Consider the following 26,008-nt stretch of genomic DNA (forward strand, 5'->3'; position numbering starts at 1 on the left):
CAATAACTTCTCAAATTCCATAATATGACATAAATTAGAAAAAATATGTTATAAATCATAATAAATAGTGCAATATCTCAACTACTTTAAAAGTATTATAAATTGTAATAAATAATACAACAATTTAAATTACTTAAAATTTAACGACTTAAAAATATTTTTTTAATTGTATTAAAATTTTGGGTAATTGTCAAAACTTTACATGTGCCACATAAATTGGGACATGGATAGTCACACATATTTTTTTTTAAAAAATTACATTAAAGTATTCAATCAATTAACAACATATATTGTTTGAAATTGACGGAAAAAAAATATTACAATAATTAACAAAATAAATCTCTCGACTCCAACAAATCTATCAATTAATGCCACATAAATTGGGACATGTCAAATACCATATATTATTAAAAAATTAGGTTCAAAATGTACTATAAAATACAATAATTAACAACTTAATATATTAAAGAGACATATAAAAAAGGGTTAATATTTGAACAAACAAAAGTAATAAATATTATTTTCAAAATTATGTTAAAAAAAAAAGTACTACAAATCACAATAGCTAACAATTTAAAATATTTTTAAAATCATATAAAAATTTCAATAACTTCTCAAATTCCATAATATAACACTTAAATACTACATATTATATATTAATTATACTATACTATAAATGACTTAAATACTCCATATTATCTATTACAATAATTAACAATTATTTGACACTTTAAATTCTATCAATGTAGGCAAATGTTTGTTTGACATTGAGGCGGCTGACAAAGATGGTTATCATTATTAGGCTTGGCTAATTGATGGAAGAATTAAACTATATTAAAAAGAAAGAATTAAAAATTGGTTTAATGATCCAAATTTTAATGACAAAGTTTAAAGATCATGATTCCAAATTTGAAAGATGACCAAAAAAAATAAAATTCATATCATTTAAACAACACATTAATAAAAAAAAAATGAAAGCAAAAAGAATTAGTAATTTCATCTGACCCTTTTTTGAATTATTTGGAATTAATTTTTTTTAAAGAATTAGAAGTCTTCTCCCAAATACGCATCATGCATGATACACACGGATAGGAATAAAATTCAGGGGCGAATTCAATATTTCAATATGAGTTCATAAATTTTTGACGTAGAACATAAATTTATATATTAAAATATACCAAAATTATAATAAATACAAATTAATATGAATTCATATTTTCAATGTTTCATCTACCTCCCTTGTACAACAACCTCAAGAGTAATGGTGAACAATTCATAGTATTTGATTTCAGTATTCCTTAAAGATAAATAACTTTTTTGAAGATAATATTAGTAAAGTAATAATTAATTAAAAGAGCATGATTTTAGAGAGGACAAATCAATCCTGATATATATTATTATTTTATTAAAAATAAATAAAATAAAATATAAGAGTTGTAGTCGTAATATTGCAAATGTGAGAAAAGACTTGTAAAACAAACAAAACGTAAAGAAAGGTCTTTAAATTTTGAATTTGCTCAAATATAATTGGACTTAATTGGGGGTAGTTGCATTTGCATGCTTTCTCACGGAGGACTTGTAAATTAATTTGTCAAAAGTCATTAGTGGTCCTTTATTAATTTTTTTTTCCAGTCTATCTTTACCTTAGAAAAAGGGAACCCACAGGATATTTCCAATTTATTTATTTCTCAGTAATTGTCATGTATCAAAAATTCCAAAGAGACAATTCATTGTCTCATAGACCAAAATTGGGATCTTAATATCACAGTTGAATTGTCTTCATTAGATTAAAAAAATAAGTTAAAATGTGCAAAGTATTTAAATAGCAATTTAAATCAGCCAAAAAAATATATGTTAGTGCATTGGAAGGTTATAATTTTAGCTATTGAGGCTTTAATGTTATATTGATGAGAGAATTGTGATTTAGTGACCATATATGAAAATTATATATTAGGAATGATACTCGATTTATAAAGAAGGATTCTTTTGAAGTTATATAAATTACCTAAACAAGTAAATACAAGGCAATGCTTATCACGAAATATATCGCTCTTGAAATTCTCATGATAAGGCCAATGCACCATCAATCAGTGTGGTGATGAACACGATATACTCTAAATTAAGTTGTTTATCTTGTAAACAAGGAAGATATAGAAAATATTTCGTACTTGATTCATAAGATTTTATATTCAATAGTATCGGTAAATTATTTTATTTAGCTTGTTTCTTATATGACTTTGTGAGCCAACCTTTCATGAATATCAAGGATTCTTAAAAGATGACATTAACCGTTACTCCATCCTTTTTCATCTCTAACTATTACTAACGCCCACCATTATTATCATTCATTACCTACGACCACCGTCCTCATTCATAACCACCACTATCGTCAATTACCACAACTAGTCATCACCATTAGTCATTATATTCGATCGTTACCATCAACAACTATTATTATAATAACCATCCATCACTATATACTGACAATCACCATCATCAACCACCACTATATATCAACAATCGTCGCTATCAATCACCACTATTAATTATCACTATCTTCAACCACAATTATCAATCATCACAATCAATTACCATAATCAACCACCATCATTAACCACTACCTATAAAAAAAAATTGTGAAAGCAAGAAAAATGGTAACTCAACTAGGCCTATTTTTGAATTATATGCTATAAAAGAATATATTCAAAGTCTTCTCATATAAACTCATGATACAAGTGGGGAATAGATTAGAATTGGAATAATTGAGAGAGAGAGTTGCATTTGTCTTCCCATGGAGAACTTGTCAAAAGTCACTCACTATTGGTCCTTTATATTGGTTTTGTTTTTCCAGTCTTTATCTTTACCTTAGAAAATGGGCACCCACTGAAATATATTTCCAGTTTCCATAAGGCTAGTGTACTTAATTCCTCCGTTCATCTTTACTTGTTCAGTATACTAAAATTACTTATTCGAGAGTATTCATTTTCCAACATTTAGATGAACTATCAATTAGGGATAACTTAGTAAAATTACCCTATAATTTATTGTTTTCTAAAGGTGTATCAAATCAAACATGTAATGAACAAGTAAAGACGAATGGTAGGAATATTTATTTCCTTTAAGTTATTGTCATGTACCTAAACTTCTAAGGTACAATACATTGACTCAAAGACCAAAATTGGATTCTTAATATCACAGTTGAATAGTAATTAAGTCATGGTCCTTTTTATGTGTCTTAACTACTTCTATATTAATTAACTATGCAAAAGAGTTCGTCCTTTTTCGCCAAAAGAATAGAAAAAAGACACGTGCATATCATATCAAAAAGGAAATGACCTTGCACACACGCATTCTTAGTGGTCCTTGAACCGGAATATAAAGAAATAAATACATAAAGAATTCGAACGAATTAAATATATATAATAACAATAACAACTCAGTATAATTCATGAGTGGGGTCTGAAACACAAGTCATACACTATCTTTATGAGTAGAGGGGTTGTTTCTGATAGAACTTCTACTTAAAAGAGAAGTTATTGATAGACGGGTCACAAGAAAAAAGATAACAACAAAATATCAAGACACGGAGCAAAATGAAGCAACAAATAGTAGAAACACATAGAAGAATAAAAAAAACTACTACATGATTACTACTACTACTAGGAGAAGAGGATACGAGGCAAGCCCCTTGCCTCTCCCACCTAACGAGCAACCACACTTTATCACTTACTAACCTTCTCGACCTCTATATCTTCATATTTATGATCATATCCTCAGTAAGTTGAGGCTATGTCAAGTCATGTCACCTCCTCCTGTTCTTTTTTAACCCTCATCTACCTCTCCTAACCCTTGTTGCTACAACCAACCTCCCACTATTCCTAACTAATGGATTTGCGCACCTCCTCCTCAACACTCTGGGTGTGTTTGGTATGAAGGAAAATGTTTTCCTAGAAAATGTTTTCTTGGAAAACAAGTTGATTTTTGACTTATTTTCTCATGTTTGGTTGGTGAGTAGAAAATATTTTCCGAAAAAGATTTTTAGTGTTTGATTTATGAATGAAAAATGTTTTTGAAAAATTTCTTTTATTTTTACTAGAGTAGAAAATAATTGTTGAAATTGAAAATATTTTTTAAAAACAAACTTAATTTTTTTTGGGTCATCTGGAGGCAAAGCCTCTTTCAGCACATTGAGCTCTTTGTTAGCTGATATCCATCTTTTCTAAAGACTAGTGGTATGCATCCTATTAAAAATTTAACTTAAGATATCTGTAACTTTACAATAGTGCTTTGATTTCACTTCTTTTAAGTTGAGGGTCTATCAGAAATAACTTATCTACCTTCACTAAGGTAGGGATAAGTTTGTTCTATTATTTCCATTTCTTTCACCTGTAAAAATTGGCCAAATAATGGAATAGATTGAGTGATGTGATGAAAGGCACAGAAAATATTCTAATTTGTGTCGGACGACATGCTTTAAACTATGCATTGTATGTTCAGATTTTAACATCTGATGAAATAAAAGCACACTGTGATTCTTATATACCAAATTACAGTTCTTGTATTATAATTTGCAGTCCACAAATTAAACGGTCTTAAGAACCAACTCTCTAAGAGACTAAAGTTTTGCCTGGGGGCTGCTAATAAAATACCCCCCTCCCCTAGATGTAGGTCCTAATTTATTATTATGTTCCATTATTTGCTCCGTATAGAGAGCATGAGCTGAATTAGGAGCGCAAAGGATTCATCTAAACCTTATTTGTCGGAAGATTTTATATATATCTAAGGGTAAGTTCAACAGAGTAGTTGTTAGACTAGTAGTGTTGTATGAGACAGAGGGTGTGTTTGGTACGAAGGAAAACATTTTCCGGAAAATGTTTTCCTTCGTACCAAACACACCCTCTGTCTCATACAACACTACTAGTCTAACAACTACTCTGTTGAACTTACCCTTAGATATATATAAAATCTTCCGACAAATAAGGTTTAGATGAATCCTTTGCGCTCCTAATTCAGCTCATGCTCTCTATACGGAGCAAATAATGGAACATAATAATAAATTAGGACCTACATCTAGGGGAGGGGGGTATTTTATTAGCAGCCCCCAGGCAAAACTTTAGTCTCTTAGAGAGTTGGTTCTTAAGACCGTTTAATTTGTGGACTGCAAATTATAATACAAGAACTGTAATTTGGTATATAAGAATCACAGTGTGCTTTTATTTCATCAGATGTTAAAATCTGAACATACAATGCATAGTTTAAAGCATGTCGTCCGACACAAATTAGAATATTTTCTGTGCCTTTCATCACATCACTCAATCTATTCCATTATTTGGCCAATTTTTACAGGTGAAAGAAATGGAAATAATAGAACAAACTTATCCCTACCTTAGTGAAGGTAGATAAGTTATTTCTGATAGACCCTCAACTTAAAAGAAGTGAAATCAAAGCACTATTGTAAAGTTACAGATATCTTAAGTTAAATTTTTAATAGGATGCATACCACTAGTCTTTAGAAAAGATGGATATCAGCTAACAAAGAGCTCAATGTGCTGAAAGAGGCTTTGCCTCCAGATGAATATAAGGAGATGGTCCAGGGGAATTAAAATTTAATTAAAGAAAAAGAAACATAATATTACAAGCGTTAAAGAAAATGAGTTGCCATTTTTCTTTTTACTTTTTTTTCCTTTTCACTTTAAATAATGCTAAAAGAATAACTGTACAGACAAAAGAATTTTACAGAGTAAGACATTGGCATGTTATCGTCATTTTGTATTAACAGCTCTCTCTCCTCCTTACGGAGAGCAGTGTTGATCTTCACACTTGAGTAGAGCCATCATTTGAGACTTTGAAACGCTTTGCCTGTTATTAAGGACATCAATGTAATTTTGAAGCCTATAACGATCTGAGTTTGTTAGAGAAAATGGAGGGTTTAAAATCAGAGATGGTGCTTCCACTTGAAGGAATGCTAACAACCGCACAGCTTTTGAATAAAACATGACTGCATTTTCAGTCCGACTCATGTACTCATCAACCTGCCACAGTATCATAACTTCTGGTAAATGCTTACTGCAATATTGAGTCTCATTAAACAAAAAGATAGGGACTGTTGTCTTCTGAAAGGAAAAAAGACGAAGCATCTGAACCAGGAGTAGTAGAGGACAAGGATATCACGCACACGAAAAAAACTTTCTGATTCCCTCTGTCCTAAAGTTTTATAATGAAAGTCACTTTGTTTATGTTCGAATTCAATTCAACAAAAACACCAGGATAGACCAAGATAAGAACACTTACAGCTCCCTTTCTACCCAAAGCCAGGGCAGATTGAAATATCATCTCCATTGCATCTGGAACCTCTGTATTTCCTGAGAAAAACAACAGCACAACCAAGCTCTTTAGTTTTTTTTTGTCCAAGACCATAGAAGGCAGTCCTATGCATCATACTCAAGTGAAAAATGAACATATTCCTATGCTAAAGTACCTAGGATGCTTTGATTGCTGTCAATCCCAGTTGTAGCACAATAGCGAAGAATAATATTTGTTGCACATAAATATGAAAATACCAAGTATCAACTACAAGCTCAACAGATGGCTAAGTTATTTTACAGTAATTTGCATAATTTTGTGTTGCAGAGTTTGGTAAAACTATGTTGTATAATTTGGGAAAACGTGTTCTTATCTATCTAAATAAACCATCAAGAGTACTTGCATAATTTTGTCTTAATAGTAGCTGCGGAAGTAAAAGTTTGCCAGGTGTATAGGAACTCATAAATTATTGCAGTAGAATAGATAGAGGAAACAGGAAACAAATGTCACAAGCACAGTTGCAGCATCACACATAAAGCACATAGAGATTGAAGAAAAAGAGGAGGGATACAGGACATATTGACGGTAGTTAGTCAGAGAATATACCAGGCTCTATATGTTTGGCAAGTTCCTCTGCGTTACCAACTTCACCAAGAAATGCTTTTTCAATATGAGAACACACATTCTCCGGCCCCAAAATGTTACTAGCATCAAGATGCTCTTTTATGCTAAGACTAACTTGACCTTTCTTCATCATTTCCTTTAATCTGATCGTCTCTTGGCTTGGACTTCCTTCAATTGCCGATGCCGCTTGTGTATGACAAATATCCAGAGCTTGCTTCCATATAGCAAGAATGACTAGCTGAATTGAAAATGCTTCCAGATGCCGGCCTGCTTCAACCTTCAAGAGAAAGCAAGAACTATTAGCAGAAACATACCATGAAGGAACCAATAACAGCAGAGATAACAGAACAGTCAGCTAAGCCAAAGATTAATAAGAGATTTTGAATATAACATCTCTTGAGCACCAAAACTTGGAAGCATATATTAAGACAATAATATCTTAACAGCAAAAGGTAAAAGACCATAGAGTTAATAATTAACATCATAAGTTCTCCAAGCACTTACCATCACCTGATATTAGCAGGTGAGTGCAGTGACGATGAAAGGTTAAATCAGATGACAGTCACAACGAACAAGAATCGAGATTGATTGAGCTGAAGTTTGGACTATAACTCTTTTTTTTTCTGATAAATCCGATGCAGGAATCAAAAGATCTTTTCTTTCTTGTTCTTTTTTTTTCAGGTCTCTAAAAAGTGAGATTCGACAGTGGTTAAACTTGCAAACTAGGTCAGACATTTGCATTTTTGGGTATTTCTTCCTTTTTTTTAACAACCGTAGCGTCCGGACCAGCTTGCACACACCTCAACTATTTCCACAGGATACCTGCCAGCAACAAGTACAAGGTAACTCTGTCCAGTTCTCAGCCCACTTCATTGACCACTAGGCCACACCCTTGGGTGCCATTTTGAGGCTTATTTGGGGTATTTTCAATTCCATCAAAACTCTGTATCTCATCACTTAACACTTTCTAGTAAGTCTGTATCCCAAATAAAAGATGATCACTATCTGATATGATTTATTCGAGAGATTATTTTGCAATACTGTTGATTGGATGTTCTCTAAATTTGTTCCATTAATTAACAATCAAATTATTTTAGAAGCACAAAGGCATGTAATCAGCTCCTCCATTTTCCTGGACTGATGAACAAACGAGCCTCAGACAGGAATATAAATAAATAAATCACAATGGAATGTTTAAGGGAACAAAGTTTGACTTCATCAAATTCTAGTTAATGTTTCTTCAGGAATCAAAAAGTTGATTTACGTATGTAAAGATCAGCTCATTGCTGCAACCACTGAAGTACACAATGAACCTCAGATATTTGTACAAAGAAAAAAAAGAAGCTTCTCATTCAGTTGCACACCGAGTAAACTATGTCAAAGTAACATATTATAAAAGATATACATCAAGATTTAGATATTCCATGTGATACACAAGGCAAATAAAATAAAAATAGTTTGTTTCAAGGAAAGAAAAAAATACTTTAGAATAATCAAATTTTGTTCTATTAAACAACTACAACAACAGCGAAAAGCTAATGAAAAGATCTGCAAGAATATGATAATCAGATGAATCCAACTTGAGCAAACATATTAAACACCTATATGGGGGTAACCAAATCAATGGTGTAAACAGTACCAAGGCTGTTGTAGAACAACGGTAATGCTCTAACTGAAGCCTGGGATCAAAGCTAAAGAAATGGAAAGCAGGATCTACTGGAAACTAGGCTAGACCTTATTCTTCCTTGCACCCCTACATGCCATATCACACCAAACACACATGAAGCTGTAGAGAAAATGAGATCACTTCGATGTTTTAAGTCTTCTCTAGATTTTTGATTTTGTGGCTGGCTACTGGGTCTTAACTTTTATCATGTAATGGAGCTAGCATATCTACTTTTGTACTCCTTGCATCTTCTTGATGCCGGTAATGAAACAACTTCATAAAAAAATAAAATAAAATGATATCACTTTGAGTTACCTTCTCATTTACTAATTCCATGATAGCAGAGGCAGAACGCTGCAGGGACTCTATCCTGGCCATGCCATCAGGTGGTGACTGCTCCAAGCAATTTATGACATCAGTGCATACTTGTGAAGCTCCAGGTGCAGATGAGGGACTTTCCGAACTTCCTAAATGACCTATTCTACTAAGAGGAGGACCACTAATAGGAACCGGGTCACTTGGTCTAGGATCTACTCTCGCAGACGCTTGCAGGGAACAGCTTGATCTGAAAGGCATATTGCTAAGCCTAGAAGCACCTATTGAAGAATATGAATCCACTGGAGGGCCAGAAACAATAACATAGTCCTGATCAATCAACTCGAATGAATCCACCACTGTTGAATGGAGTGAATACCATAATCAGAAAGTTAGTCTTAGCCAAACTGACAGTAGATCCAAGCAAAATATAAATTTCTGCGAAATTCGAGGAAAAAGGAAATTGGGAATACTGATGCAAAATAGAACCTTTTGAACGAGTAGTTGTTTGTCTATGGTCCTTCAAATTAATAGATCCCTTCAGGTTCCTTTCTGAATGTCGGTGGCTAGAACCAATACTATCTGTTTTCTGTGGGGTACTACTAGTAACTTCTTTCCTTTCAGCTTTTGCATCACAAGAAAAACCATATGACAACCTCTGTGGTAATCTCCCAGTAAATGAAGGACCACCATTAGGACCGCTGGAATCATCATCTAGACTAAAGGGTAAACCATCTTCTTGAAAAGTTTCCTCTGTGCCCCTCGCAGGATAGCCTTCTGATATAGGAAAACCACCTATTACCCTTTGAGGTCTCGTATCCCTGCTGACCATGTCCAACATAAATCAAATCCGAATGATGAAATAATTTGTAATAATGAGAACTAGAATTCATGAACTATTTTACCAAGACAGCTCATCTGGCTGCTTCTGTGCAAGAAATGGGTGGTTAAAGAACTCTTCAAATGTCAACCGCTCCACTGTGTATTAAGGATACATGAAAGAAATTTTAATGAGAAATTGTCAGGTAATGAAAATTCAGGATTTATTATTGTTAAGGTAAATACTAAATAACATATGACCTTCTCTATGTGAAAAGTTCTCAATGGCAAAGCGAGTAGGAAACTATGATACAAGTAATCAAGTCAGTGTGTGAAAGATCATATACAGTTAAAATCCATATCACTCAAATGAAGTACCTGGATAACGGCGCAACAATTTTTTACACAAATCTATGCAGCTAGGACTTAAATTTTTTGCACTTGGAGGAAACAGCAATTCAGTCGACTTCAATATGTTCTGGAGCAACTGTACCAAGATGGAGAGAGAAAATTCAGAACTTTGTGTCAAGCCTTTTAATATCAGTGGACAAATTGAACCTAAAAAGTTCCACCAAAAGAAGTTTGCAATGCTTGGAAGATATTAAACCTGGATTTGATTGTTTCCGGTAAAAGGGGTTTTGCCAGTTACTAGCTGAAACAGGATGGCACCGACGCTCCAGAGATCTGCCTGCGTTTGCAGCCAAAAGTTAATAGGAACTCGAATGATATTACTAGACTATGGATTGGAATCATAGAAAGAATATATCACCTTTGCATCATACTTCTGAAGTTGCATTATTTCTGGAGCCATGTACAATGGTGAACCACAAAGTGTTTCAGCAAGACCCCTAGGTTGCAAAGACCTAACAAAAGATAGAGGTCACATTATAAATGACCTTTGAGTGGACCACTTAGGAAACATTTAGCTAGTAAGCTTGAAATGTAAATAGAGGGTTAAAGAAGGACAGAAATTATAGAAAAGTGTTTCTAATGGAAAATGAATCAAAATGGAAAAAGGGGGGTACATCAGCAAAAAGACGTTTACCAAATGGATCACTTTACCTTGCAAATCCAAAATCAGCAATCTTCAAGGTGGAGCGGTCATCGTTTGAGGATAAGAGGAGATTCTGTTGGATCGAGACAAAAGGAACAAGTCAATGAATTGGGCATTTCCACTAACATTACCATTCAAATTCTCAAAAAAATTTAAGAAGTCTTACTGTCTACGAATAAATGAAATTACCAGACATGCAAGAACTCACTCCTAGGAAACCAAACAACTTTAGCTCCCTCAACTAGAATCTACTAATTTGCTGATATGTATACTACATATCTGTTAAAAGAGACTCATCTGCTTTGTCGCTTTCATTTTTCCTTTTTTGTCTTTTTGAAGAGTCTTGTCCTAGACAGATATGGTGATTATTCAAAATCTCTGTATAAGAGATGCAATTGCTACCCGACAATGAAGCAATTTCACACCTCAATTACCTTGGCGCCATGTGGACCATTCCAATCTGTGGTTTATGCATTAAAGCTGCCAAATACTAGGCTCCTGTTGATGATTAATACAACAAATGGCTACAAAAAGTGCTACGTGGTGCACAACTAACGGGACAGTCTCTTTCCAGCTCACACAATTTTAAATATTTTTACACATAGAAAAGCTGGGAGGGAAGTCATTAGATGCCCATGAATTTCAACAAGAACTATGACTGTGATACACCTGAGGCATATGAGGAATCAGCAAGTTTAAATACAAATTTACAGTATAACAGTAGAAGGAAGCGAAACCTGAGGCTTTAGATCCCTATGGATTAGATTGTTGTCGCGAAGGATTTTTAGACCAGATGCTACAGTAAAGAAATGAACATTAGTATCTTTGAATTCATCTAAGAGTAAAAATTTATTCACTCTACATATGAAAAAGGGAAGTTACGCAAAGAATTAGAAGGTTCAGACAAACCAAGTTGCTGCATAAAATGTTTCGCAGTTGCTTCTGGAATTCTCCCTTGGCTTTGTTGAATGTACATAGAAAGATCTCCTCCTCTGCAGTACTCCAAAACAATATATATTTTTCCCACCTCCTATATTACATGCACGTTGTTGCATTTAGATCAAAAAGGAAAGAAAATATACGACTCAAGCAGAAAGACATTCCATTTGTACTTTAACCAGATTCATAATCAGTAACACGTGCACCCAAAAAGTAGAAAAATTAAGTGACACGAGACTTGGACTATAGACTAAGCAAAGTAACGGACTATGCCCAAGCAGAGCTTAGATACGTTGTTCGAGAGTTTTCTGGGGATAGATAAAAAGCTGAATCTGCTTAGTTCTAGTTTCCATTGAACTACCCAAAAAGCTATACCAACTACTTCTTGAGATTAAACTGAGATTTTTTAAATCTCCTATATCCTTCTACCATGTTTATAGAAACAAAGCTCTACACTTCCTTTATAACAACACGAAGACAGCTAAACAGGTAACACATAACGTGCATTTTCTTTATTGAGTTCCTTCTTTCAATAGAAAACTTTCACCAACCAGACATTATCTCAAGCCCGAGTAAAATGAGCATAGAATTCTATACTGTTCAAAGTACCAAATGCATAAATCTAATATCCAAAACTCCATGCATCCACACAACCTCTATTATTTCCAGTTGCTCCATCAACTCAGACAAGTACCTAAATTTTATCAGAAACTACAATTTGACTATGAAGTTTAGCATTTCTCTTAGCAAAAAGATGCATATTTCAATGATTAACACAAAAAAACAAAAATCTGAAACTGAATTTGACGATACGAACCTCGATCATGTCGTGCAGGCGAATAATATTAGGATGATTAATCTTCTGCAAAATTACAATTTCTGACTTTAGACTCTCCTGAAGCTTGTTGTTAAGCCGAGCCGTAACGATCTCCTTTATAGCAACTTCGGTTCCATGAGCTCGGTGCCGAGCATGCCACACCGTCGAGAAAGAGCCGGCACCGATTTGCTTCCCTACAACATAGTCCCCAACTACAGACCTCCCTCCTCTGCTCATCGATTGAGCCATCTCCACAAAAACCCTAACGGAATTTTCCACCACCAAACACGACCTTATCGGAGAGGTCCACCACCAAACACGGCCTTATCAGAGAAGAAAGTCCACAACGGTCAAATTCAATTGAAAGTTGAGATTAATGGAGATTTTTTTGAGCTCTATAATTATGGTGATGGTAATTGAGCTTTGAAAATTGAAAAAATATATGATTTGAGTTAATAAAAATGGAAATTAATGAAGTTTATCTTGATTTTAAAGCTTAATTATTTTTTTGGGGGTTTAATTAATAATTGTGTGGGGGAGAAGGATAGTGTTGGAAGGTTTGCTTGAAGCTATGGTCATTGTGCCGTACGCTTGGTGAACATATTGACTTGAGGCATATAGGGGAACGGACCTAATGCGACGGTCTATTGGTGTGAGGATCACATAATTATAGCTTTATGTTTTAACTTATTTATCGTAATTTAAAAAAATAGATGTACTTAATTAATTGTTATTTTAAATTCACTTTAACTTTCTCTTGTAACATCCTATAAATAAGAGAACATATTGACTTGAGGCCTATTGGAAAACGGACTTAAATACAACTTGGTATATTATTATGAATACCACATAATTATAGCTTTATGTCTCAACTTATCTATAGTAGTATTTGTTATCTTAAATTCACTCTTAATTTTTTTTTTAATTATCCTATAAATAAGAGAACATATTGACTTGAGGCCTGTAGGGGAACAGACTTAAATGCGACGTGGTCTATTACTATAAAGACCACATAATTATAATTTCCTGTCTTAATTTATATATCATAATTTAAAAAATAAATGTATTCAATTATTTGTTATTTTAATTTCTCTCCATTATTTTTTATAACATCATATAAATAAATTAAAATTAAAATTTTCATTATCTCCTCATTATGATGGGTCAAAAACGAAATTGACTTTCTAACTAGTCTCAATTTCCATTGCAAGGGAAAAGGAATAATATGTCTCTCCCATCCTTCGGAGTAGTCTCTCTAAAAATTCACAATTCATGTCATCATCACCAACATTCTCCCCATAATCTATGTGACTGTGAACTTGTCGTTTCACTTCTATCAAGTTATAATAATTTACTTTGTGTTGTAAAGAATTATTACTCCATAGTTATTGTCCCAAAGCTTTTAACTTTAACATAAAAACAGTTATATTCCACCCGAATTTATAAATGAACCGCTTAATAAACTTATTAACATAAACTTCATAGTTGAAGAGGGATCGTTTGGTGTGATGATAAAGAAAGATAATTTGGGGATAAATTTTATAACTATGACTGAGATATGTTATCCCTACTTATGAATAACATACTAATTTCGGGATAACTTATCCCGTAGTAAAAATGTAAAACAAACAACTTATTCTTATAAATTATACAATATTTGACAAACCAAACATCCAATAAAAAATAAATCTCAACATATATAATCCATCAAAACACAAAACAAATCCCAACATAAATTTCTTGATAAACTAGACAGGCAAACTCAAGCTTATTTTCTCTCTAGGTTGTTTGAAACTATAAAGTATTAGCACTTGCCATTTTTGAACATCAAGGTCTGGGTGGTGTAGTCGGTTATCACGCTAGTCTCACACACTAGAGGTCCCCGGTTCGAACCCGGGCTCAGACATAATTTTAATTTTAATTTTAATTTTTATTCACAGTATATAATGACTCCCTTTAACACGTCTCTTTTCATCCTCAAAAACACAATCATTGTTTTTTCGAAAATTAAACTCTCCGATCTTTTTTTTTTCTTCTCCTTTCTGAACACGAAAATTTCATCAGGTTTTCTCGTGAATCAATCAAAGGCGAAAAATGGATTGGGGCACCGTAACCACAGAAGATCTGATCGAGGCTCTACGCGAGGTCGACTGGTCATCTCCGCCGCGTCCGCCATCTGAATTCTTCTCCCGATTTACTTTCCCCCGATCTTCATCCAAATGGAACAGTCGAGTCAAGTGCAATCTTTACTAGTAAGCTTCTCCTTTGTCTCTCAGTAAACCTGTAAATTTCAGGCAATTGTATGAGCGGATTAACGTTTCAGTTAGTTTCTAGCTAAAAAATTCGAGTTGATTTAGTTTCTAAATCAATCATCTGCATTAGTTAGGATTGATAAGTCGATTAATTGCTGTAGCTTCAAAAGTTTCTATTAGAAGGAATGAAATTAGTGTTCAGCAATTGATTGAATTAGTTGATTAGCTTTTCATAATTCCTTGCTAAAATACTCCGAGATGTATTAATTTTTGATTAATTCAACGAAGGAATTAGCATTTGGTAAGTTGATTATTACTAGATAGTTCTTTTTCGAGATCTTATATATTTTGAATCAAGTCAATGCGAATTTGTGCTTGATAGTAAATTGATAGCTAGTGTTTTCAGGCAAAATGAACATTGTTCAGATACATAAGTTACTTCTGAATTAAGTTTTCATAGAGGTTGTAACTTTTTAATCAATTGAATGGATGGATTAATGTTTGCTCAGTAGATTAGTTGCTGGTAAAACATTGCCAGGTTTTCTAAAATTTTTAATAAATTGAATGCACGAACCAGCGTTGGATAAGTTTGCTGATATCTAGTTTGCAGACGGAAATGTACTTTTAAGAAGCTACTTGTTCATGCATGTTGTCATTGGAATCGAAGTTTTACTTGATAAAAGTTCTTTTCAAAAGTTGGTATAGTTTGGTATAGAGGAAAGCCCTGAATTGCAGATTACAAGATGAATTGTAAAAAATTATTACTCAAGTGGTGATATCTAGTTTACTAATACTGGTTCCTTGGATTTTCGTTTCTGTATATGGTTGCAGCTACCGGACAAATTACTTCATTATGATTGTGGCTATTCTTGGTAAGAGACAGATAATCATGTATTGCTCAGTAGAGATATGATGTTTACACCGGGCATTCTCTTTGGACTTATCAATTACTTCATGTGCTTTTTGTATTGCAGCACTGGGGTTTCTTAGGAGGCCACTTGCTATTGTTGCTGCTTTTTTGACAACTCTTAGTATTGCTTTCCTAAATGATAGGTATTTTACTTATTGACTGTTATAACCATGAGTAATAATTTGTTGCATAATCTGATTAGATTTTTGACTTTTCATCAGAATTTTTCTTATTAAATCAAGATTTGATTAGATTTTCCTTTTCTGCTTCTGCATACTATGCTAAGTATTTTTGGCTTAATATGTTATCATGCTTGCTTACATTGTATAATATTTGGAGAAAGTGAGAGTGACTTCTTTGCTCACCTGGATATGTTTTGGATTGATGTATAGGATTGACTAATCTGCTGAGTTATTTTTGGACTATTAGAGGACATGGTGCTCTGCTTGATGTGAATCAATGTGCTTTTCAGCGTCAACTATTAGTAATAGGTGTATACATCAAGTACTATTTAACTTTTTCGACATTGGTGAGAATCGACAATCTTACTGTCCACATCTATTTTCTGGTTATAAATCAGATTCCCATGAAATTGGTTAGTTGGATTTTTCTAGTGATAATTAGGCTACCCCCGCTTTCTTTTTTGGCTAAAGGTATTTCTTAGATTACTCATTAAGGCAAAAAAGAATAAGACGATATTTGTCTACAATGTGGTTGTAAATGGCTTGCTTGGACTCCCATTTAGGTTCCCTTTTCCCTTGCAACGACTAGGTTAACAAGTTTATATTATTTGATTGTCTTCCCAAAAAGAAGTCCTCGGCCCAAGTTCCCTTAACATTTATGGTGCTTTAGTGAATATGTGGTTTAGAAGTCATATCTCTGTTTGCTCATGCAAAAGGGAACATGGGATGTGCTATCTTGGGTGGGATAAGATCCTGTTCTTCTCTTTCTTTCTTCCTTTTGCTTATATTTCTTCAGTCATCTCTTAAGATTGACTTGAACTAACGTAGTAAAATATAAAAAGATTTGCTTGATCCAAACCAGATGCTTTTCTAGAGTTAATACTTTGGATTCTCAACAAACCTTTTTAGTTTTTCCTTGATTCCTTGAAGGGTTGATAATAATGTTTTTAGCATATAGTTATTTCTTGGGATTTATTGAGCTCTAATACTCAAATGTGGGTTGCTCTTTATATTGTGTGTACTGCAAGGAAAGAGTACTCCAAATGCAGAAATGTTTAAAAAATATGAACTTTAAGGATAAGGAACTAACATCTCCCCTTATCCTTGAGCAACCTGCCCTTCAAATGGAAAGAAAAGTGAGTAGCCATTTCAATTTTTTTGGAAGCCTCTGCTTGTACCTGGATGCTTTATAGGAAAGCATTTTTCCTTTCCTCTTCCTGGTTGATAATTTTTTCATAGGTTTCCCTTTGCCTGAACCAGAATGAATGTATCTTCATGTAGAGTTGACGTCAAGTTTTTGGTGATGGGTCAATACTTTTACGGAATAACTGTTTTCAGCATCAATCTGTGCACTTATTTACATTGTCTGCAACTTATCTGTTAGCATAGAAAAGCATGAGAAACATAGAGGCCGATTGGTTCATTCTATTGGAATGATAAATCCCTGCATAAAGCCTCCCATAAGATAATACACTGTTTGTTTGTTTGGTTGCATAAGAAAAAAGTAATCATCGTATAATTAATGCAGTATTTGATTGTAGTGTATAATTAATGCAGTATTTGATTGTAGTGTATAATTAATGCAGTATTTTATTGTAGTGTTAAACTATACCAACATTAAGTAATGCATGAATCTATGTACTTTATTGTGAGGGATAGAATGTGGAATAAGAATACGTATATTAACAATGCGCGGATTAAACAATTTAAAGGCAAAAATGCCCTTTTGAAGTAAGTAAATCATGTATAACAATATTGCAACAACTACACCTTAGTTCCAAAAAGGTGAGGTTGGCAATATGAATCATCGACCATGTTTCCCATTTAATTCCTGTATAACAATCTCTTCATTATATAATCAGCAGATATTAATCCCTTCATTGTAAATCATGGCATAAAAAATCCCATGCATTATAATCCCGACATAACTAACACGTGAATCAAAGGCCCCTAGCTTCATTTACATCTTATTATTTCTTTTTCATGTTATTAAGATTTGTTCCACCAGTTTCGCAGGCACTTTCAGTGAAAAGGTGACAAGAACTGTCAGGCAGTTTTCTCCTCATTTAGCTGCAAAAATGAGGCCTCCACTCACGTGAGTCTGCATTACTTTGAAGCTTAAAAGTAAGCCAGATGCTCTACTGATGCTGAAACATATTTGATCTTTTTCAGGCCAGTTATTCGAGGGCGTCCATCTGCTAAACGAGCAATTTTCATTTGTGGAAGGCCTCGTTGGGTGTTTGTCTTGGTATTCTCTCTAGGTATTGGAAGCGTTAGGCTCTTTTATCACTTCATTATTTCTTTCTCTCTATGCTTTTTCTTTACTATCGAAACTTCAGTAATTTTGAGATGAAATGGTATTGTGCTCCTTTTCTACATTTTGCAGCGAGTTTCTTCCTTTGGTTTGTTTCCTGTGGCCTCTTAACTGTCTTGTGGGCATTGGCTATAGGGCTTCTTTGTAAGTACTCTCTTTCTTCTTATGAAATATATTATTCCAAATCCTATGTTTCAACATGAACAATGACTCTCTCTGTCTTCTCTCTCTCTCTCTCTCTCAGCCACTCTTCTTCATGCAAGCTTTAGGACACCTAATCTGAAGGCTCGCCTTAACACATTTCGTGAGGAATTTCGAGCTGTCTGGCGCAACTATAGCGAGCTGTAGCTTCCACGGAATCCTTTTCGTGTTAGTTACTATCCTGAGATCTTCCATTATGTTCATTCATTCTTCTGTATGCTTGTATGGGCTGTTTGTTTTGTTTCCCTAGTGTCTGTAAATTAACACGGTCTATTCATGCTTGAAATAATTTTACTTTTACTTACTAGTACAATTTGTTGTCCTTGAATGAGCTATTTAGTTTGTATTTACCTTTGCTAAAACTAAAAAACAATAGTTGTCGAGTTGTTATTTTCCAAAACCTCTTTGCAATTTAAAACAAATAAGTGTCTGATTTGATAGCCTGATGAGGATTGATTGAATTACTTGTTACTTCTGCCACGGAAATGCTATGCCTCTCTGTTTATCACGTGCTTGCATATCCTTGTTTGGATAAGTATAAAGAAGCTATATTGTCAAACCTGCCCTTGTGCTTGTCAAACTTTTGATGTTGCGATTGACTCGACTTGAGCATTAGAAAAGCTGAGGATTGTGTAAACCTATGAGAGGCTGGATCTACAGGCTATTCAAAGTGCACTTTGTGGAAAGTTGTATTATTTTAGAGACCGACTTCTTTTGTGGTATTGAGATTGTATTATGAAGAAATAGACACGCTAAACTTGTCTCTGGCAAAAATGTTAATACACTTTTGAGAGGAAATTGTCCAAGAGATTCTAGGAGCTAAAGAAAATAAAGTTGAAGATGCTCTGTAAGTAGTTCTGAATCACAAAAAATATGAACAAAATGAGAACTTCTCTTCACTAAGTTTAACCCTTGATCTTGTGGTTAAATCCCTTTTACACGCCTTTCCTTTACGGAAACCTTTTACACACCAGACGTTACACGGAGTGTGTCTAATACACACCACTGCTCAACTGGCATGTGCGTCAAGCACTAACAAAGTAGCGCGTGAAAGGCTTAATTAAGTCTTTACTCTTTACTTACTCATAGCCAGCTGTCTATCAGTGGAGTTAACAAAGCCCAGCACCTATTTTGACTCCACAAGGGTTACAAGAACCATTTTTACTCTTCCTTTACCTAAATTCACCTTCATCTCCATTGCTATCCATGGAGCAAGCCTCAGAAAGGTTGTTTCCACCACCTTTTCAAAACATTAGAAACTAGATAAAAAATGGTGAAGAAGTGCTGGCCGGTTGTATGAAAAATGGCAATGAAATGCAAGAAACAGAGGAAAGAAAAATCTTCCACAAAGGGGTTGATACAAGAAATGCAAGAAACAGAGGAAAGAAATTGGAGAGGAAATAAGCATCCATTTGCTGAATTTATGATTTCAAACAAAATAGAAGTTGGAGTTTAATTTTACAAGCTCCTTGTTGTAGTAATAAATAGCTTTCGCATTGGGATTGCAGTGGAATCTTGTTAGCGGTAAAGTGAATAAGTTCAGCTTGGTGCTTCGCGGTTGAGAAAAAGAGAAGTATATTGGTGTGAGTTGTCAAAGGAGAAAAGAGGTGTTATTTAGAAATACAGTACAAGTATTGAGCCGCAAAAACATGAAATCCTACATAGCATGCCGTGTTTACGCCACATAGTATTTTAGTAGATTTTAGCAAAAGTGGTGTGTGTTAGACACACTTCATGAAGCGTTTAGGCTGTAAAAGATTTTCTGTAAAGGAGAGGGGTGTGAAATGGATTTGGTTACAAGCTCAGGGGTAAACTATATCTTAGGCCTTATATGTTTCAAGCTCAGGGGTAAACTATGTCTTAGGCCTTATGTTTCAAGCATGAGGAGTCACTGTATCATTTATTGCGTCTTCATGGCATTTTATCAGTCGGCTCTAATATGTAATTGTTGGCTTCATGTTGGCTTTATGACTGCGCTATCACCTACGTTGCTTGAACTCTTCAAAAATGTCAATGGGTGGGCGTCGGATTCTCCAAACAAGCTCAGGGGTAAATTATGTCTTAGGTCTTATGTTCCAAGCATGAGGAGTCACTGTATCATTTATTGTATCTTTGTGGCATTTTAGCTGTCGGCTCTAATATGTAATTATTGGCTTCATGTTGGCTTTATGCCTGCGCTATCACCTACGTTGCTTGGACTCTTCAAAAATGTCAACAGGTGGGCGTCAAATAGTCTTATGCAGTTTAGGTTTTAAAAGAAAAGGTTACTAAATCAGAGCTAGGTCAAAGCAGAGAGGCATGAAACTGTTAGCTCCCACATTGACCCCTCATTCTATGATTTTACCAGTAATCTTATACAGTTCAGTTATAGAACTCTTATTATATCGCAGTTGTTGTTTAAGCTTTGAAGCAGAAAAGCTAATAGCTCCCAGCTAGCTTTCTTCTAACTTTTTGTTGACTTGTATTGTTGTCCACTGCTACGTTGCATTTGACTTGTAGTAACGGCCTCTTTGCTATTTGTATAGGAGCAGCAGTTATGGAGACTTTGCTATATTGCGCTGAGCTTTAATATAGTGTGGATGGTGCAATCTGTAGTTTTCTTTGACGTGGCAGCTTTCTCAAGTAACAATCTGCGATATCTGCAGATCAGCCACAGGTTGTAAATTTCCTTGAATTCTTACCATATCGTATGGTACTGACTTCTATCATTCATGTACGTCTAAAAATTAGTTTTGGATATAGATGCACAGTAAGTATTTCCTAGGAAGTTGGGGTCTGTATTAGAAGTCCATTCTTAATGTCTTTAAGAAACTCCTTGCTACTCTTACTGTTCAAAAGTGCAGTAAAGCTGAGTTCAGTTTAAAGCTTTTGCCTAATGTACTATAAATATTCCTGGTGTGTCTCTTTTCTTTAGGATCTTTTTTCAAATCGCGTTATTGGTTAACAAGGCTTAATTTGTTTGATTTGTTGTCGACAGCTACCTCTCTGTATCTTTGTGAGATTACTTGTTTTCTTGGGTATTTGGGAGTCGGAGCCAAAAGGGTCACTTTTTTTAAAAAGGAAAATGCACAGAGGGCCTTTTGATTTCATATCTAACCAAAATGGACAAAGCGCTCAGCTTTGAGCGATTAGTCTTTTGACTTAACTGACAGCACACGGCCTTTTACATCCGGTGATTATTTTTTTTCAATAACTCGATCACTATTGAGCGATTTGTCTTTAATTTCCTTTTTTTTCTTTTAAATATTGAGGAATTGTCTATCATCACTCAAGCCTCAATGTAGATATATTTGTCTTCTTTTTCCAAATTGACATTTGGAATGTGTTACACTTGTTTTAGGCCATTTGTGGGGGTGTCAAATGATTTGGGTGGAAAGTTAGTGTGACATGGTTTATTAATTATTATTATTGTAGAACGTGACCTTAAAGTCAACTCGACATGAAGCCAAGATCTAAGTTTTGTGTTTTCAAATCTGTAATGCACGTTATGTTTAAATACTCTTCTCTCACAGGAGATCTTACATGACTCACTTTAAAAAATTAATATATTTGTGTATAGCTTTAATGAATTTGGAAAATTAATCATCAATGTTAAGATTAAAATAGAATTATCTTTATATACAAGGGTTGAGTTCTCTTAAAAACAATAAATAAAAATAAAAATTTATTTTTGATATACTGATCAAGTAAAAATGAACAAGAAAGTAATAAATTAAGACATGAGGCCACGAGGGGAAATAAGTGTATGACATGTGTAGAGAAATCACACGATAACGAGAGCTTAGAAAAGTGCCCAAATGGCTGACTAAAGAAAGATGCTTTCTTTCTTTTTATATACTTCTCTCCGGCTATTTTTATTTTTCATATTGTGTTTTTTGAAGTTAATTTGACTAATATTTAAAGTTAAATTAGATTATATTAATTTGATATTTTAAGCAAAAAAATTAGATATTCAAAAACTATACGAGAAGTACTATATATTACTTCTTTTTGCATATCAATAATATTAGTCAAAGTTCTTATCGTTTGACTCTAAAAATAGAAATCATGAATTAAAAGCGGACGGAGGAAATAATAGCTTTTTCCTTATTATCTTATTACTTCTTCCATCATATTTTATGTCATATAATTTAACTTGATACAAAATTTAAGAAATATGAGAAGGTAATACTTTAAAATTATCATTAAAAGGAGTACATCTTATGGACTTTTTGCTAAACAACTAAGATAACTAAAATATTGATAATGTCATTAAACATTTACTAAGTAAAACAATTGTTGAGACTAACAAAAAATGAAAAATATGTCATAAGAATTGCAACAATCTAGAATGCTTTCTGATCATCTTTGAAGTTTAAATATTATATGTTCTGTATTAACACCATTATATTCATGAATCATGCGTACGTAAAGCAATATTGTTGGTTCAAATTTGATAAGAGTAGTTGGTTTTATTTTGACTTTCGAGTAACAATAATCAATATAATAATTAATAACTTTCAAATATAGAAATAAGATCTACGTATGGAAAAGGGTCCGAAATATATTTGAATTTTAACCGAAATTGCTATAACAATCCCAAACTTTGAACATGATCTATTACCCCTGCATTATTTAATAATATATTTTAAAGATATCAAAATGCCCATGTGGACATCATAAATATTGCATATCATTATTGTTGAGCAACTATTGCACGCTAACGGTAAATTTATTTAATTTGTTCTTATAATGTGTAATTGTTTTTTCTCCTTATCATATATATATTAAAATATGAGTAAGTGGATGTATAGCTTGTGAGGCTGTAAACAGATTGTACATGTGACATATTATCATTAATACTTTTGTGCAAACTGCAAAGTTCACCTCATGAAAAGTGATATATGTGTTGTGTCCGATATGATTCTTCATGGATACAATCTGGACTTTACACTAAAAGTATTAGTAATAAATTAAATTACATGTAACCTAATTAGCATCATCAGAGCAAATATTATTTTTGACGGTAATAAATATGCATATTAACAAAGAATGCTAAAGTTTTTATATGAATAAGTAGAAGAAAAAAATTTGAAGAAGGAAAGAAATGAATAAAAGAATGAAGAAGAGTAAAACTGGGTTAGAACCATTTTACTCAATTTATATTTAATTTGATCAAATTCATTATATTCATATTTATATGAGTGGATTACAGTTAAATCAATTTTAGCTCAATCCACTCAAATCTGATTCAATCTTCTCATTTGTCACCCCTAGGGGAAGTATATACTCCCACCATCTCAAAATAAGTATAGTTTTAGCTTATTTATGTGACATAATACATAAACGTGCCTTTTAACGTGACTTCAGCTGTCATTTTTGCCCTCCAACTTTAGGTGTGCGCAAGTAGGCACTTTAACTTGTATAAAATTAAATAAATATAGACATGTGTCCTATGTGGTGTCCTATATGACAACTTGTATCCTACATGGTATATAATGTCACGTATGACGCATGTGTTTACTTGTTCAATTTTATACAACTTATACGCATGCATGTGTGTATACACACCCAAAATTGAAAAACATAGATGACAGTTGAAGATTGAAATCAAGTTAAATGACATATTAATATATATGCCTATTTATGCCATTAAAAAAAAATATTTTACTAAGTTGAGAATTGAGCATTATTAAAAAAAAATAACACATCAATACAAGGTTATGACTGAAAACAATCATTATTTTTTGCCTTGAATTTCTAGAACAACACTTGTCTCGAAATAATTTTGTTTTTTAAAAGCTCACTTATTTTGAGACGTATGTATAATAAATTAACAATTATATTGATTAGTCGTTATCTTTAATTAAATAAATACAGGCTGGTCCATGTTATCTTGGCTTCTTTCAAAAAATTGGACCACTATTTCAATCAACCAAAAACTATCTCCTTCTCTCTATAACTTAAAAATAAAATTTCAAAAGATCCCATTATTCCTTTTTTCCATTCCAACATTCTTTGCCTTATCTTTTTTCCAAGAAAACTTATATGTATTTCTATAATTAGACCTTATTTTTTCCTAATTAAGTAAGTTTTCTCTTCAATTTTGTGTCAAAATAAATATATTGATTAGTTATGGGATTTTACATGAAATATGTACAATCATTAGCTTCTGTATGGTTAGTTATGTTATTATTAGGTCTCTTGTGTTGTTGTCTTAGCAGCAAGCCTCGTTCTCAAGGTGATAAAACTAGTGGTACTGGTGGTTGCACTTGTGATGGTGGATATGGTGGCGTATAACGAGCGAATATATATGAAGTTCAAACTCCAGAAAAAATTCATACCACGATTGATTTTTTAAATTTTTTTAAGGAAATTAAGCTTCGATATCGATTGATATACGATACTTTAGCTTAATATATAGTTTTGTTAGGTTTTGGTTAGTGATTATTGTATAGTGAATTGGTTTTTGATTTGTTGATTAACATACTTTTATTGATTGTTAATTTCATAATCATTATTTTGTGCCTTTATTGTTCTTTCGATGAATATATGTGGGTGTGTGTCAATTGTATTGTCATTATATAGATTCAATTATAGTAAAATGTGCTGCCCTAAAAGAAAACCCAAATATGATAAGAAAATCACGAAAAATAGATAAATGTTATGTTTCTTTGATATAAACATCGAATGCTGATAAAAAGATATGAGTTGGACTGAGAATATTCAAATTTAGAAGTTATATTCTAGCTGTATCAAACGACAAGATGAGCAGAATAATTCTATTAGTACTTCATTTGCTGTCTTTCTTTGAACTAAACGTGATGCTTGCTGATCAAATTGGCTTTAGGATGATTATAAATATTTTTTGGTTCCACACTCGATGTCTCGTACTTGTACTAAAGCCTTACCAAATTCAACGCATCCAACATGATTCTTTTTCATGGAGCTCAGACCCGAAATTTCTGATAAGAATGCATGAATCTCAACCATCTCACCACAACACATGTCGATAGTGTTTACTCAAGAGTTTAGGTTTAGTTTATTGATATGATGTTTCAAAAGTTATTCCCTTTCCTTAAAAGAACAAATGGACTAATTGCAAACAAACATAAACGAACAAAAGAGTAAAACTATTTTGTTGTATTATCCATCCATATGAGAAATGATATCCCTTTCATGAATATTTTTTCACTATTCTCACATTCCATCAAAGCTAAATATTCATTGTAATTCAACTCATGGTACTATATTCCAACAAAACTCAATACTCCATGAGGACCAACTAAGCATCCAATCCAATGTTGGGTTTTAAAAGGTGTGAATGGAAAATGAAGAGTTGCGACTTTTATGAAGAGTTGTGACTTTGATGAAAAGTTGCGACTATTATGAAGAGTTGTGACTTTTATCAAAAGTTGCGACTTTTGTCAAAAGTTGTGACTTTTATGAAAAGTTGTGACTTTTATGAAAGGTGGTGACCTTTCCGAAAGATTGTGACTTTTCAAAGGTTTGTGACCTTTCCGGTAAGGCACAATAAGAACCTTTTCACACTATCCTCTGTTTTCTATAAATTGAGGGATTTCCTCTCATTTTAAAAGAACCAATTTCTGGACTTCTTCTTCTACTACTAAAT

General features: G+C 33.3%; 2 protein-coding genes and 1 non-coding gene across 5 annotated transcripts; 2 read left to right on the plus strand and 1 right to left on the minus strand.

Annotated features, from left to right (window-relative positions):
- Positions 1 to 5,547: 5,547 nt before the first annotated feature.
- LOC102591726 (serine/threonine-protein kinase ATG1c) lies at positions 5,548 to 13,163 on the minus strand. 2 transcript variants are annotated; one of them, XM_006340927.2, is made up of 13 exons: positions 12,538 to 13,163; positions 11,691 to 11,811; positions 11,519 to 11,577; positions 10,790 to 10,854; positions 10,497 to 10,590; positions 10,335 to 10,415; positions 10,106 to 10,214; positions 9,814 to 9,886; positions 9,398 to 9,732; positions 8,909 to 9,267; positions 6,910 to 7,204; positions 6,292 to 6,362; positions 5,548 to 6,032 (listed from the first exon to the last, which is right to left on the minus strand). In XM_006340927.2, the coding sequence occupies exons 1-13, from the start codon at positions 12,784 to 12,786 to the stop codon at positions 5,793 to 5,795; spliced, it is 2,151 nt and encodes a 716-aa protein (XP_006340989.1). In that variant the 5' UTR covers positions 12,787 to 13,163; the 3' UTR covers positions 5,548 to 5,792. The 2 variants fall into 2 exon arrangements, with proteins under 2 accessions (XP_006340989.1, XP_006340990.1); XM_006340928.2 differs by having other exon boundaries at positions 9,398 to 9,729; positions 12,538 to 13,162.
- A 1,206-nt stretch (positions 13,164 to 14,369) lies between these two features.
- Positions 14,370 to 14,443, plus strand: TRNAV-CAC (transfer RNA valine (anticodon CAC)). The gene has a single exon. It is a non-coding gene; the product is annotated as a tRNA-Val (tRNA).
- Positions 14,444 to 14,516: 73 nt separating this feature from the next.
- LOC102592288 (PRA1 family protein A1-like) lies at positions 14,517 to 21,327 on the plus strand. 2 transcript variants are annotated; one of them, XM_006340929.2, is made up of 8 exons: positions 14,517 to 14,789; positions 15,621 to 15,661; positions 15,764 to 15,842; positions 17,890 to 17,976; positions 18,054 to 18,142; positions 18,268 to 18,339; positions 18,440 to 18,564; positions 20,922 to 21,327. In XM_006340929.2, exons 1-7 carry the CDS (start codon positions 14,632 to 14,634, stop codon positions 18,541 to 18,543), a joined length of 630 nt encoding a protein of 209 aa, XP_006340991.1. In that variant the 5' UTR covers positions 14,517 to 14,631; the 3' UTR covers positions 18,544 to 18,564; positions 20,922 to 21,327. The 2 variants fall into 2 exon arrangements, with proteins under 2 accessions (XP_006340991.1, XP_015161382.1); XM_015305896.1 differs by having other exon boundaries at positions 20,928 to 21,327.
- Positions 21,328 to 26,008: the final 4,681 nt, after the last annotated feature.

This window comes from Solanum tuberosum, unplaced genomic scaffold (assembly GCF_000226075.1).
Source record: "Solanum tuberosum cultivar DM 1-3 516 R44 unplaced genomic scaffold, SolTub_3.0 scf00021, whole genome shotgun sequence".
Lineage (NCBI taxonomy): Eukaryota > Viridiplantae > Streptophyta > Magnoliopsida > Solanales > Solanaceae > Solanum > Solanum tuberosum.

Bases quoted from the DNA above. Each gene is read 5' to 3' on its own strand.
- LOC102591726 (XM_006340927.2), bottom strand. From the start codon at position 12,786: ATGGCTCAATCGATGAGCAGAGGAGGGAGGTCTGTAGTTGGGGACTAT. The intron at 9,887-10,105 runs GTACTTCATTTG...CTTAATACACAG, and splicing joins ATTGTTGCGCCGTTATCCAG to TGGAGCGGTTGACATTTGAA. The intron at 6,363-6,909 runs GTATATTCTCTG...TGTTTTTCTCAG, and splicing joins TGCCAAACATATAGAGCCTG to GAAATACAGAGGTTCCAGAT.
- LOC102592288 (XM_006340929.2), top strand. From the start codon at position 14,632: ATGGATTGGGGCACCGTAACCACAGAAGATCTGATCGAGGCTCTACGC. The intron at 14,790-15,620 runs GTAAGCTTCTCC...ATATGGTTGCAG, and splicing joins GTCAAGTGCAATCTTTACTA to CTACCGGACAAATTACTTCA. The intron at 15,843-17,889 runs GTATTTTACTTA...TTGTTCCACCAG, and splicing joins ATTGCTTTCCTAAATGATAG to TTTCGCAGGCACTTTCAGTG.